This window comes from Calypte anna, chromosome 19, assembly GCF_003957555.1.
Source record: "Calypte anna isolate BGI_N300 chromosome 19, bCalAnn1_v1.p, whole genome shotgun sequence".
NCBI lineage: Eukaryota > Metazoa > Chordata > Aves > Apodiformes > Trochilidae > Calypte > Calypte anna.
The window spans coordinates 2,301,326-2,315,714 of record NC_044264.1 but is presented as its reverse complement, the minus strand read 5'-3'; the positions used below and the strand labels follow the sequence as shown (position 1 = coordinate 2,315,714).

Sequence of the window (14,389 nt, the reverse complement as noted above, 5' to 3'; positions counted from 1 at the left end):
AAACAGTTCTTTGGGGCACAGTGGAGAGCCCAGCTCCCTGGGCAGTTATTTAGCTGTTTTTATTTAGTTATTTAGCCCAAAACATCTCTGTGCCAAGAGGCCTTGGCACCAGAGGAAGGTTAAGCTGCTAGGGACGGTGTCACCCTGGATTTTGCTTTTGTTTGTGACCAAGAAACCAAGCTGCAGCACTCATGGCTCTCTTTTCTTTCTCTCTCTCTCTCTTTTGTTTTTTTGTTTTTTTGTTTTGTCTTCTGTTAACTTACTCTGTAGCCCCTAGACGGATAACATCCTTGGAAAAAGCCTACGCTGCCTTGAATGGTACGTAGCTCAGTTGATGCCTCGTAGATGGTAGCAGACAAGAAATGCACTTGCCTTTTAATATGGGAATGAAAATGTCTTAAACCCCCAAATTTCAGGTATTTTTTTTTCTCCCTCTCTGCTCTGTTTCCCTGTGATACCGAGAAAATGATGCAGGATGTGTTTACCAGTATTTTATTGTTGTTATTAAGCCTCTCCCCCATCCTCAGCACCGTTGCTGCAATCCTTGGGTGCCAGGGTTGCTCCAGACAAACCAACCTGTCACCTTACCCTCAGCTCATCCATGTGTCCAAGCAATTCATTTGTTAAAAACCCCACTTGCTGTTCACAAGGAGAGCTTGAACAGGCTTGGGGCAGAGCTTTTTTGCTTTGTTTTAACACAGCCTGGGTTGGTGTGCAGCCATGTAGGCTCTGGGGATTTAAGATCTATACTAATTTGAAGGAGTAAAGAAGAGCTTGCCTGCCTGTATCTGTGACAGGGCACAGCTTATCTCGGGCAGATCCAGCTTTATTCTCATCAGCTGGGATTCTGGCTGCATGTCTTGATGTTAATTGCCTGCTCCTGCAAGTTTAAGGCTCTGCTTTGCAAACACGCCTGTGCTGAGCCAGTTCCAGCAGTGTTTGAACCCAAGTTGCTGTGAAACAGCCTCAATAAATCAGTGGGTTTATTCCAGATTTACACAGGGGTGTAACTGAACCCACTGAAGAAGGGGGACAGGTTTATCCTCTGAGTATCCAGAGCCAGATCCTGTGTTTCTGAGCCCCTCAGTACCAGAAAGACATCGAGTTGCTGGGGCGGGTTCAGGGAAGGGGCAACCAAGCTGGTGAAGTGCCTGGAGAAAAAGTTCTGTGAGGAGAGGCTGAGGGAGCTGGGATTGTTTAGTTTGGAGAAGAGGAGGCTGAGAAGGGACCTTATTGCTTTCTCCAACAAAGGAGGCTGTAGGGAGGTGGGTGCTGACTTCTTCTCTCAAGGGAATAATGATAGGACCAGAGGAAATGCCCTGAGGTTGCACCAGAAGAGGTTTGGACTCGATCTGAGGAAGAATTTCTTTTCTGAGAGAGTGGTCAGGCTTTGGAAAGGGCTGCCCAGGGAGGTGGTGGAATCACCATCCCTGGAGGTATTTAAAACCCGTGCAGATGAGGCACTTCAGGACATGCTCTAGAGGTGATACAGATACTGATACCTGAGTTTTATCTGGGGGGAATGTTGACATTTGGACCCAGTGATCTTAGAGGTCTTTTCCAACTGTGATAATTCTGTGATTCTGACAGCCATAAGCACACTGGGTGCCTGGCTGAGGGTTTCTCTGACACGAGTGGGATTGCTTGAAGAAGGGACCTGAGCCACTTTTCCTCTGGGTGGTGGCTCTTTCCCCCATGGAAGAGGCTTCATGCTGGGTGTCAGGGTGACAGGAGCTTGTTTCTCCAAGCAGAGGGGCCAGTCAGAGGATATGCATCACCTGGAGCAGCACCCTGGGCTGCTGAAGTCTCCACTGGGTGCCCTTCCCCATTATTTATCCATGGGCTAGCTTGGGTTTGGTTTGGTTGGGGTCTTTTGAAAGTCCCTAGAAGACTAGGTTGTGTTTTGGATCTTGCTGTCTAGCAGCAGACACCTAAACCCCAGGTTTAATAACTACTAGGGACAACTTGGCTTTTCCAAAAGAAATGTTGAGAGCCCTGGGAAGTCCTCTTGGAAAAGAGGAAACAGGGAAAAAATGTCACCCCTTCCTTGCATGTAAGTGCCTGTGGAGGAAGGGGGGCTCCTCACTTGTCAGGCAAGCAGGACTGGACAAAAAATAAGTCAAATCACTACTTTTTAGATTAAATATATATATTTATATATATTTATATATATATATATATAATTGATAGCACAGAGTTGAAGCCAGCTGCATAAACCTGCTTTGTGGGAGGGACTCAGCACATCCCAGGGGTGTCAGTGGCCTCCTGGAGTTGATAATTTCCCAACCCCAAAGGGCTGAATTCGAAGCTGATGATGATCAGGGATGGGGGCACAGGTCCCTGGGAAGCTGTGTCAGCAGCCAGAGCCTCCTCTCTGGCTTCTCTGTTATGCGTGCTCAGTTCCAGATTTTCCATGGCATTCATTTATGTCCTTGGATGGGTCTTGAAGAGTCCTGCCCGTCACGAGGCAGAAGAACCCCCTTGGGATCATGTTTCTTGTTGCTCAGGGCATGAGCAGGAAGGAAAGAGCTGCTGCATTTTTCAGTCCCAGAGGATTAAACAAGTGAGAACACTGAATTTGGGGGTTTCTTTGTCTGCTACCATCTATACATCCACACGGGTGTGTGTACACAGCCCAGAAACTGAGCATTAATGACAAGGAAGTCACAGAGGGAGCCAGGAGGGTTTGTCCCCCAGGCTTTCCATGGCCTCAGGAGCTGCACCACAAGGCAAGGTCTTGGTTCTAGAGATCCTTGGCAACATTTACTTGATTTTCTTTTCTTTTTCTTTATTTTTTGCTCCATCCCTTTCAAACTGTTTGTTGCCATATCTGGGTTTGAAGCACAACTTGGCCCTGAGATTCCCGTGCAGACAGTTCTCCCTTTTTCTTGCTTAATTCATTTTTTCCCTAGCTACATCCAGACAAAACTATTGTTTTTCCAGGTAAAGATGAGGCTTTTTTGACTCAGTACCCTGCAGTAGCAGGGTGCAGGGATCAAAGGGTGCCAGCTTCTCTTTGGGCACCTTTGGCCACAGCCTGGCCAAGGCATTTGGTGTCTGCCAGGAGTGCTGAGTGCTGGGCTCCAGAGCCCATGCAGGGAGGCAGGAACTCGTGGCAGGTTTTCCCCTTGCAATTCAAACAAAATTGAAAGCTTCAAAGCAAAAGCAAAATCCACTGACTGCTCAAAATCAGAATCAAAATCAGGTGCTTGCTCATAAACCACATTAAGGAGCTGAAGAAGTGGGCAGAGGATGCCCAGGTGCCTTGTGCTTGCTCAAATTGCATGAAATAGCTGCAGGGGATGCTCAAGGTCCTCCTTTCAAATAACTCTTCTGGGTTTCCACCCTGTGGCCTGGTTGAAAACATTTACCCTGGAGTATGGTGAGGCTGGTGGTGGGGATGAGCAGGAGGAGGAAACCCCTTTGTGTCCCTGTGCTGGAGGGGTGATCCTGGCCTGAGGTGGATAAGGTTCCTCCAGTTAGTGCTTTAGAGCTGGGGGGGGGGTGAAAAAGCTTCAGAGGGGGCTGGGGTTGACCCCAGGTTTTTTTCCTGGATCTCCCCCCCCTTCCCACAAGGTTGCTGAATAGCTGGGAGGAAAAAAAAAAACCTACTGACACATGGTTTGAAATGGGAGAACAGAGGAGAAAGTGTTTGGCATGATGAGGATAATTAAAAAAGCTAATAAAGCCAAGCTGATTATATGGTATATTATAAAACAATCCTGTGCTTAGGAGCCCAGCTATAAAAGCACTATCTCATTCCTTGAGATCACTTGTGGGAGCTCTGGTGGCACCAAGGGCCTGAGTCTCCCTCACTTCTTGTATTTTGTGGTCGTTTCCAGCACCACAAAGTGGATGTAAAATGCTCCCAGCCCCAGTGGGGCAAATGCAGAGCTGGCAGCATTTTGCATCCACTTTGCACGGCTGTGAAAGGCTTAACACAAGTTAACACAAGGTGTAAGCTCAGAGCAGCCACCCTGGAGGTGTCCCCATGCCACGGCAGAGGGGCAGGGACACAGGTCCTGAGTTGTGACAGTGGGATGGATTTTCTGGGGGCTCAGAAAGAAATGGGGTGGTTTAATAATAAACCAGGTTTATTCCCTGGTGGTTTTTTGTTTGTTTTTTTGTTTTCTCTGCAGATGAAGATGATGCCAACAGGCTTGGAGAGAAGGTGATTCTCCGAGAGCAAGTGAAGGAGCTTTTCAATGAAAAATATGGTGAGTCTCCTGTCTGCACGCATGGCCAAGTGGGTTTGTTTTTTGCTGACAGGAGCCACAGTTAAAATTAATTCCACTGAAGGCCTCTATTTATAGGCTGAGCTGAGGGCAGCCTGCTGCAGCACAGGTTTCATCCCACTGCTTCCCATCACAGCCTGTCCCTGGGGACGTCCCTCTGCCTCCCTCCTGGCAGGTGGGACCCTGACCTTCCTGTTGGCTCATCCTTGGCAAAGGGAGGGAGGATGGAAAAATGCAGCCAAGGAGCAGGATTTGTTCAGTCTGGCATCAGCCTTTCATGTGTTTTTAATGTGTCCTCAGCTGGCATGAGCTGTGCTGTGTGTACTGAGCATCCCTGCCCTGCACTAGGGCTCTGCCTGCTCTGCTTGCAGGGCTGGGAGCACGGCTGGGGAAAAACTCACCAGAGCCATGCTGGGAAAGGAGGTCAGGAGCCTGAAGGAGATTTGAAAATGCTTTTTGCAGGCTCCTTGTGGTGTTGACAAAGCTGCCCTGCCACCCATGGCTGGGAAAAGGCACAGCAGGAATAGCAGCTGGGTGGGCAGGAGCCAGGGAGGACCCCAGGGAGGTCACTTTCCCAGTCCTCTGGGTATGGGCTGACACTGTGGGAGCTCTCCCCATTCAGGCATCACTTGTGGACCTGCTGGGTGCTTATTTCTCAACACACGAGTCCCCAGAGCCAGGCCACAGTGGCACTCCACTGCTTTGGTACTGTGTCTCCCTTCTCTCCCCAAAATAATTGCCTGAGGAGAAGGAAAACAGCCAAAATGAGAGCAAAGCAGTGAAGAAATGTCATTCCCTTCCTTTTCTCACTTCTTCCCTCATCGAGGCTGCTTCCCCTTCCCCAGGCCCTGTTTGCTTTGGGGTGCTGCCTGCATTCAGGTGCAGCTCCCCAGGGAGGCTGCTGCCCTTGCTCTGTGCCCTGGCACAGTTTATGCTCCAGGGATGGAGCAAGGAAAGTCAGGGATGTGTCTGGGCAGCAGCTCACACCTCCAGGGCTGCAGAGATGTGAGGTGTGAACAGGCTCTTGCAGTCAGGAGCAGCATGGCAGGGGGAGGTTCAGTGCTCCCCACCATGCAGGACCTAAAGAGGTACCCAGAGAGGTGAGCAGGGGGTTAAATGGTGCAGAAGGAAGCACTTGAAGTGCAGCAAGGAATTACACTGAGGTATTACACTGCCACGGGATATTATTGAGGCCAAAGGGATAAAGTGAGGAAAAAAAATGGGCAGGAGCAATGCAATGATGTGTGATGGGTGTGACCTCCCCCCCAGGGACCCCCAAAATGGGGAGGAGGAGAGGGGCAAATCTCTGCTGGGCTTCCAACCAGGCTGGTGATGGGTGTGCACGGAGCAGAGGTGGCTGTGGGAGTGCTGATGCTGTAAAACAGCCCTCACCACAGGCTCCAGGCAGGATCCTAAATGAAGACTAATGGAGCAGGCAATAAATTGGGCAGGCAGAGATGAAATAGCTGTGTGGGATGTGGCTGCTGCAAAGGTTGAACATCACTGCAGCTGTGGCTGCTCGGAGCCACAGAGTCATGGAATGGGTTGGGTCGGGAGAGACCTTAAATATCAGCTGGTTCCAACCCCCTGGGGCACTGGGTCCTTTGGGTCCTTAGATTCAAAGCCCTGTGGGTTAAAGCTGATGTGTTCTCCTCCACTCTGCCATTACAGGAGAAGCTCTGGGCTTGAACAGACCTGTGATGGTGCCCTATAAACTCATCAGGGACAGTCCTGACGCCGTGGAGGTTACGGGGCTGCCAGATGATATCCCTTTCAGAAACCCCAACACCTACGACATCCATCGGCTGGAGAAGATCCTAAAAGCACGGGAGAGCATCCGGATGGTGATTATAAACCAGCTCCAGTAAGTTCCCCCAGCTCTGTGACAGGAGAAGCTTTCTGTTCACTAAGCATTGCCCTTGCTTCTCCAGCTGACAATGGGGTCAGTCCCCACGGGGCCACCAAAGTGGGGCCACGTCCCCACGGACCCGCAGAGGACCAGCCCTGCCATCAGTTGTCCTGCAGTGCAGGGGTGTGCTTGGCCCCAGGGTGAGCACAGCAGAGCCTCAGCAGGGCCACTTTGTCCTCTTCCTTGTTCAGTTTGAGATGCTGGTGCTGAGGGAGCTCAGAGATGCCTCAAAGCCCCAGCTGAGTTCTTTTGGGTTGCTTCCCAAAAATGATGGAGAGGCTCTGTGTCCCATCACCCAGCTTGGGGTTGAGGTCTGGGCTGTGCCCCAGTGTTTTGGGGTGAAAGATGGGGTCCCCCTCTGCTGACCCTTCTTGTCTCTCCCACAGGCCCTTTGCCGAAATCTGCACTGAGGCCAAACAGACAGGTAAGCAGAGGGGTGAGGAATAAGTGTGGCTTTCCCTGTCCTGGGGCAGAGAGGGTATACAGGCAAGAGGGATGGGTGTCCCGGGGAGGTCTTCAAACCTCCCATGTCCCCAGGGAAGGCTGGGGTGAAAATCCTGCCTGGAAAAGGATGTCAGGCTCAGCATCTGCTCAGGGACAAACCACCCCCAGTACTTCTGTGAGCTGGGGAGAGACCAGGCTATTGGACTCAAACTTTCATCATGTTCTGGAGGATTTGATTATCCATTTCCCATTAGCAATTTACTCACCATGAGCAATTTATTCACTGGCTGAAGCCCTTGAGTCCTTATTTAACAGTTGAGCTTCTAAGGAAACAAGGTCTCTGTCGTCACTCTGAATGCATTTCTCCCATCCTTGCCAATAAATCCCTGCCTATTTTAATCAAATGTGTCAGAATTAGCAGCCCCAGAGATAATTAGGATTCTGTGAGTGTTATGAAAATAGGTGGCTAGGTAGAGGAGAGAGATCTGGCAAGCCAAGAGCATGTCTGCAACCTGATGGAAAAAGCAATGTACAAAGAACTTCACTTCTAGGTGTGGGTAAATCATACATGCAGGTATTTATGGACATGTTGTCATCAGAGCTGGCACCTTCACAGCCCCAAAGCACCCAGCATGGGCACGGGTCTGTATGATGCCAGGCTCTGAAAGTGCTGGAGTTTGGGATGTGCATTTCTTGGGGGTTTTCTTTGCCAGTGCCCGAGTAGAGCTGGCAGCTCCATGCTGGGCTGTGGGGGCCAAGCCCGTGCCACCAAGAGGGGCCCAGCAGATCACCAGGGGGACCCGTGCAGGATGGGTCCCCACATTTAGGGGCTGCTTGTCCCCTCAGACACCTCATGGCTTCCCTCTTCTCCCTGCAGAGAAAGACAGCAGCGTTCCCAAACGGAAGCGGAAGAGGATTTCCGAAGGGAACTCGGTATCTTCCTCTTCCTCCTCTTCCTCTTCCTCCTCTTCCAATCTGGAGTCTACATCATCAACAAATCAGATCTCACTTGTGGTAAAGCCTTCCAAATATTAGGGGGGTTACTGCCTACCTAGCTTTCTGCTTCAGGATGCTGCTCTCTGCTCTCCTGGAACCGTCACCCGAATCCCCTCTGCCCGACAGACGCTCTAAAGTCTGATGTAAAATGGCACCAGCAGGTTTGGCCAAGGAGGGGATGCACCTCTGGGGCTCCCTGTTCCTGCTGGGTTTGTCTCAGGGAGGTCAGTAGAGCAAAGCCCCCTCTGTCCCTCAGGGCTCGCCCACCTCACTCCTGCCCAGCACCTTGTGGGGGATGCTCAGCAGAAGCAAGAGCCACCCATCAGAGCAGCCCGAGCAGAATCCTGACCCTGCTGGGTGAAGCTTGGTGCTGGTGTCATCACCTCTGCCCCATGGCATCTTGTGGCACCTCTTGGCAGGCCCCAGTGGTCCCCCTGTGGTCTGAGCTGTACTGGGAGCATCTCTCCAGCTCCATCCTGGGAGGGATGCAGAGCTCCAGCATGCAGGAAAACTGCAAAAATAGGGAATGAAGTCAGGGAGATGCATCCAGGTGCTGTCCCTCAGGGCTTGGCTTTGGTCAGCAGTGATCCCAGATGTTTTAAAAAACATTAAAGCAAAAAGTGCAAGAGAACCCAAAACTTGAAAGGTTTTTCATTTTGTCAAGTGTGCCAGTGGTGTTTTGGTTTGGGGTTGATTCTTTTATCTTATTTGGACAATGGGAGCACCAGGCTGTGTTGGAAGATGTCAGGGATTTGATGTCTGCATCGTTTTGTCCTAACAGAGATTTTGCCTTCTTTTTCTCTCCCTCTCTTTCAGCAATGGCCCATGAACATGTACATGTTAGACTATGGTGGTCTAAACGTCCAGATCCCAGGACCTATTAACTATTAGACCTCAATACCGAATAAGAACCTCAAATGAAAGAATAAATAAATAAATGTAATTTATGTAAAAAGTGTATATTCCAATATGTATCAATGCCTTTTAGTTTTTCCAATGATTTTTACACTATATTCCTGCCATCAAGGCCTTTTTAAATAAAAATACAAAGTGTTGCCTTGCTCTTAAAAGTACTTATTTTATTACATGTGATTGATAAATAGAATTTATAGGTGAGAGTTAAGTGCAGGAGGGCACCCCCAGACAGACCTTGCCATGCTTTGGCTGCTCAATAAAATCCTTTGTGTCACCAGTGCTGGAAAACCAAGAGGTTTGACACTTTTTAATGCTTCATTTAGGATCTTTCATGAACCATTCTATGATTCTAGGGATTAATTTAGAGCAGAGGTGTAAAAACTTATGTGGTGTGGTACCAAACAGTGTGGTGATAGATGAGGGACCAGCCCTTAGGAGCATCAGAGGCTTGTGCCTGCAGGTCCTGTTGGCTCTGGAGCAGAAGCTGGTTTGGTGTAAGCAGGAAGGGGGTTTCACTCCCCCCAAGCCCTTTCTTCTCTGGCCTTCTGCTACCCCAGACTTGGAAAGGCACAGGAGCAATTTCAGCTGTGTGTGTTTAACCAGCTTCTGAGCCAGGAAGAGATGTTTCAGCCAGGGAGGTTCTTCACTCTTCATGTTTTTTTCTAAGAGGCTTTGCTCTTCCAGTAAGAACAGGATGATCCCACGGATGCTCCACTGGTTCCCCAGTGCCCTGGTTGACTCCTTCACATGCCCTGGGCCTCTTCATTCAATGTACAAAGCAGCCCAGCAACTTGAGGGCTAGTATTTGAAATTCCTGCAGTTTTACTTCCTTTCCACTCACAGAGTTCAGCAGCAGAAGTCTGGGATTCTATGATTGCTTATGTATAACTTGGGCTTTGCCATTTTTTGGGTTATTTTCTCCAGTTAATATCTCAGACACTGCAGAGCTTCAGCTGCTAATGATCCTCTTGATGTCAGAGAACCCTGCTGAGATGTCCATGATGCAGGACAGGAGAGCTGGAGTGGGGACACTGGAGACTCCAGGGCCCCTCCAGAGGATGGAGATGTGGGGCTGGAATTACCAAGGAATCTGGCAGTGCAGTGCCCAAGTATTTTATTAAATCATAGAATCATAGAATTGGCTGGGTTGGAAGGGACCTCAGAGATCATCAAGTCCAACCCTTGATCCACTCCCCCCGTGGTTCCCAGCCCATGGCACTCAGTGCCACATCCAGGCTCTCTGGAAAGATCTCCAGACACGGAGAATCCACTACTTCCCTGGGCAGCCCATTCCAATGCCTGATCACCCTCTCCAGAAAGAAATTCTTTCTCATCTCCAACCTAAACCTCCCCGGGCACAACTTGAGACCCTGCCCTCTTGTCTTGCTGAGAGTTGCCTGGGAAAAGAGCCCAACCCCCCCCTGGCTCCAACCTCCTTTCAGGGAGTTGGAGAGAGTGATGAGGTCTCCCCTGAGCCTCCTCTTCTCCAGCCTCAACACCCCCAGCTCCCTCAGCCCTTCCTCACAGGACTTGTGCTGGATCCCTTCACAGCCTCCTTGCTCTTCTCTGGACCTGCTCCAGCACCTCAATCTCCTTCCTGAGCTGAGGGGCCCAGAACTGGACACAGGACTCAAGCTGTGGCCTCACCAGGGCTGAGCACAGGGGCAGAATCCCTTCCCTGGAGCTGCTGGCCACGCTGTTCCTGATCCAGTCCAGGATGCCATTGGCCTTCTTGGCCACCTGGGCACACTGCTGGCTCCTGTTCAGCTTCCTGGCAATCCCAGGTCCCTTTCTGCCTGGCTGCTCTCTAGACATCCAGCAGCTGTCCCAGGCTCAGTTTAATGTGCCCACCACACGTCTTTCACTGGTGCTTTGTGTCTGCTGGGAGCCTGGCACTGGTAAAACAGACATGGCAGGAGCTAATCCAGCAAGAAGACAACAAGAAGAATCCTCTTGACTTGTCTGCAGCTAAATGCAGCTCAGCAGGAACCTCCTGAAACACGATGCCCTGGAGCTTGTGTCATACCAAGTGTGTCACTGGGGGGTGACCACTGGTGAGCATCCCCCCAGGATGGGTCACAACCCCTTCACAGCCCAAACCTGCCCCAAAAGCAGTGGAGCAGTGGCTGTGGTTGGCTTGGAGGGTGGAAGGAACCAAACATTGCCTCCAAATCCCTGGTGACAGCTTTTCTGAGTGCAGTGTGCTGCTTTATTGGTTTTACAGGTTTTTGGTCTGCTCGAGTCCTTGGCTTTCAAGGGCACTGGAGGGTTTTGATGGTAGGAGAGTTTCAAGGCAGCTGCAGTTTTATTTCCTTGCTCTGGACTTGAATTTGCTGTGGAGTTGGACACAAATGATCACACGAGGTAATAAAAGCCCAAACATATGGAGCTGGCATAGAGGCAGCAGCCAAGAGAAGGGCAAAGATCTCTGTCAGTGACCCCAATTAGAAATGCAGCTTGATATCTGAGTGGTTGGCACCAAAATCTGAAGTGTTTCATGTTCCTGCCTGATGCCCAAACCTGTGACATCTCCAATTAGGAAACAAAGAAACAGGATTCAGAGGTAAAATACATTTCTCTCTTCCCAGATGTCTGAAAGGGGCTTATTCACAGAGCAGCCTCCACTGAGCAGGTGCCTCCTCTGAGGGCACACTCATTATATTTTGACTTTTTCTTTGCCATTAACAAGAAAAAAAGTCCACAACAAAACAGCAAAGATCTCATCCTGCAGCACAAACAGGTCCTGGGTGGAGATGTTTGAAGCTGCCCCAGGCCTGTTCCTGGCAGGGGGAGGTCTGGGGCCCTAATGGGTGCTGCTGGGTGGCCAGGGTGAAGGCAGGTACTGGAGTTAAATTAGGGCCAAGGAGCTGTGCTGGGGATTGATGGTTTCATTCAGCACAGCAAATGGAATCATAAAGGCTGTAGATGTGGGGGGATGGATGGAGGGATGGATGGATGGATGGATGGATGGATGGATGGATGGATGGAGGGATGGAGGGATGGAGGGATGGAGGGATGGATGGATGGATGGAGGGATGGATGGATGGATGGATGGATGGAGGGATGGAGGGATGGAGGGATGGAGGGATGGATGGATGGATGGAGGGATGGATGGATGGATGGAGGGATGGATGGATGGAGGGATGGATGGATGGATGGATGGATGGAGGGATGGATGGATGGAGGGAGGGAGGGATGGAGGGATGGATGGATGGAGGGATGGATGGATGGATGGATGGAGGGATGGATGGATGGAGGGAGGGAGGGAGGGATGGAGGGATGGATGGATGGAGGGATGGAGGGATGGATGGATGGAGGGAGGGAGGGATGGAGGGATGGATGGAGGGATGGAGGGATGGATGGATGGATGGATGGATGGAGGGATGGATGGATGGAGGGAGGGAGGGATGGAGGGATGGATGGATGGAGGGATGGAGGGATGGATGGATGGAGGGATGGATGGATGGATGGATGGATGGATGGATGGATGGATGGATGGAGGGATGGATGGATGGATGCTCTGTCTCAACCCTCTTGCCCAACTGCAGCACTGCCTTGGGTCTGGTGAGGCAGATGGGGCAGGGGAGGGTTGGTTGTGCTGTTGAGGCATCCAGCAGCCACAGCTCCAGGCTCAGGGTTCCATCCTGAGCTTTCTTGACCCATTAATTGGAGCTCTGCAAGCCCTCAGCCCCACTCACCCAAGGCCAACTCGTGTCCTGCTGTAGAGTAACAAGGCAGCCAGGTGCCTCTCATTGCCAAGGAGTGGGTGTGAGCTTGTGTCAAGCCCACCTGTGCCTGGTTAGGGCAGGTCCCCTACTGAGCATGAGCAGGACCAGGGGGCCAATAGAAGGTGAGGCTCACACCCACAGGGTAGCTCACTCTTGGGCTAGGTATCAGAGAGGCCAGGAGCTCTTTGAGCCACAGGATGATCTAGGCTGGTTCCACTCTGTGAGCTATAGACTTAGAGCACCGCTCGCAGGTCTCTGTTATGACACCTGGTTGGACCTTGAGACACCGATCCCTAAGAAAGGTTCATCTCCCTACATCCTGCCCAACAGCTCCAGGGCTGCCAGGCTCCTCCTGCATCCCCAGGCTGGCTTTGGGGCCACACGTTTCTGGTACCTGATAGATATTTAGGAGTGAAGAGCAGGAATTCCTGCTAAAAATCCAAGGAGATTCAGGGCTGTGACATCCACTTCGCATTTCCCTTGTCTGGGGTGGGAAGCTCCCACCCTCAGTGCCAGTGTGACCAAGGAGCTGACCCTCTCCAAAGGGCAGGAGAAGCTTTCATGCTGCTTTCCCTTGGCTCTAATCCTCATTTTCCCTCATCCCTATCCTGCTCTTGCAGGGTATTTTTATACCCATTTTTTTGTGTGTGTATAACATGATTCTGTGCTGAATGGGATCTGCTCCCTGAGCATTAGATGAGTGAAGATGCAGATCTTAACACTTGAGACATGTTGTTTTTATTTATTACTTTTCAAAGACTCTGGTGTGTTGGTTTGTTGCTGGGGTTGGGTTTTTTTAATTATTATTGTTGTTGTTTGTGTTTACAAATCCAATAACAATCCTCATTACGAGTTGCAAAACATGAAGCCATTTTGATCCCAGGCAGATGGCAGCTAAATGAAGTTTAATTAAAGAATGAGAGCTTTGATTCAAATAATTTTTTAAAAATACAGTGCACTGAGATGCTAGAGAACAGCATAAACAGCATCTGGGCTTTTATTCAGCAGACTGAACGCATTTGCAAGGGAGCACTTTGCAGACCTTTTTGGATCATGCTGGGGCTGTTGGCTGCAGCTGGACCATGCAGGAACCTCCTGCCTGGGAACCTAAAGCTGCAGCCAAGCACTGGGGCTCTCTCCCTTCTTTGCCTTTTTTATTTTTATTGGTGAAGCGTTCAGCTGGTGCCAAAGTAAGATCTGACCTGAGATACAACCCAGTTTCATTGGTGCTGAGCCCCTGGCCCAGGTTTCCCAGAGAAGCTGTGGCTGCCCCATCCCTGGCAGTGTTGAAGGTTGGATGGGGCTTGGAGCACCCTGGGCTGGGGGAGGTGTCCCTGGGCATGGCAGGGGTGGCACTGGGTCAGCTTTAAGGTTCCTTCCAACCCAAACCAGTCTGGGATTCTATGATTGATTATGTATAACCTGGGCTTTGCCATTTTTTGGGTTATTTTCTCCAGTTAATGTCTCAAACACTGCACAGCTTCAGCTGCTAATGATCCTCTTGATGTCAGAGCAGGGAATCCTGCTGAGATGTCCAGGAGAGCTGGAGTGGGGACACTGGAGACTCCAGGGCCACTCCAGAGCCACTCTCAGATGTTAGACAGAAGCTCAAGGATATTCAGATTTTCCCACAGAGCTCTCTGGGGGTGTTGAGTGAACATGTTGCTCTTAGTCTGAGGTTGAATTTCTAACTTATTTTTGTGATACTTCTGCCTAACACAGTGTCCTGAGTGCTGAAGAGAATAATGCATGTTTCTGGAGCAAAATAAAGCCCAAAATGAATGAGTAACTAAAAAAAAAAACAACTGGTATCAGTTTATTTTCAGAAGAAGACTATAAGCTTGAAATGGGATTAATATTTATGATGATAAAAACAACTTTGAACTCAGCTCCTCTCTCCCAGTGGTTTTGGTTTCACAGGCTGTCTCCCTTGTTTCAGGGACCTTTCTTGCTTTCCTTGTGCTCGTGTGAGAATCTTGTTCAACCTGCAGTGGGAGCCCAGCTGGTTTTCCAGCCCAGGGAAAAGCAAAGCAATAAGAAACCATTTTAAAGCAAGGAATTTAGATCAAAATATTTCCTGCCAGAAAACTGCTCTTGAATTTTGAACCAAGAAAGACTATCAAGATGAACTGGGCAGATAATAAGAGTCAGCTCAGGAATCT

General features: G+C 50.1%; 1 protein-coding gene across 1 annotated transcript in view; it reads left to right on the top strand.

Annotated features, from left to right (window-relative positions):
* GTF2IRD1 (GTF2I repeat domain containing 1) overlaps positions 1–8,564 on the top strand; it is a 65,518-nt gene extending 56,954 nt beyond the window's left edge. The window contains exons 23-27 of the mRNA XM_030462395.1: positions 4,140–4,217; positions 5,907–6,099; positions 6,531–6,568; positions 7,466–7,521; positions 8,401–8,564. Of these exons, the coding sequence (XP_030318255.1) occupies positions 4,140–4,217; positions 5,907–6,099; positions 6,531–6,568; positions 7,466–7,521; positions 8,401–8,475 (440 nt within the window). The 3' untranslated portion in view covers positions 8,476–8,564. The remainder of the gene's footprint in view (positions 1–4,139; positions 4,218–5,906; positions 6,100–6,530; positions 6,569–7,465; positions 7,522–8,400) is intronic.
* The last annotated feature ends 5,825 nt before the right edge of the window (positions 8,565–14,389 follow it).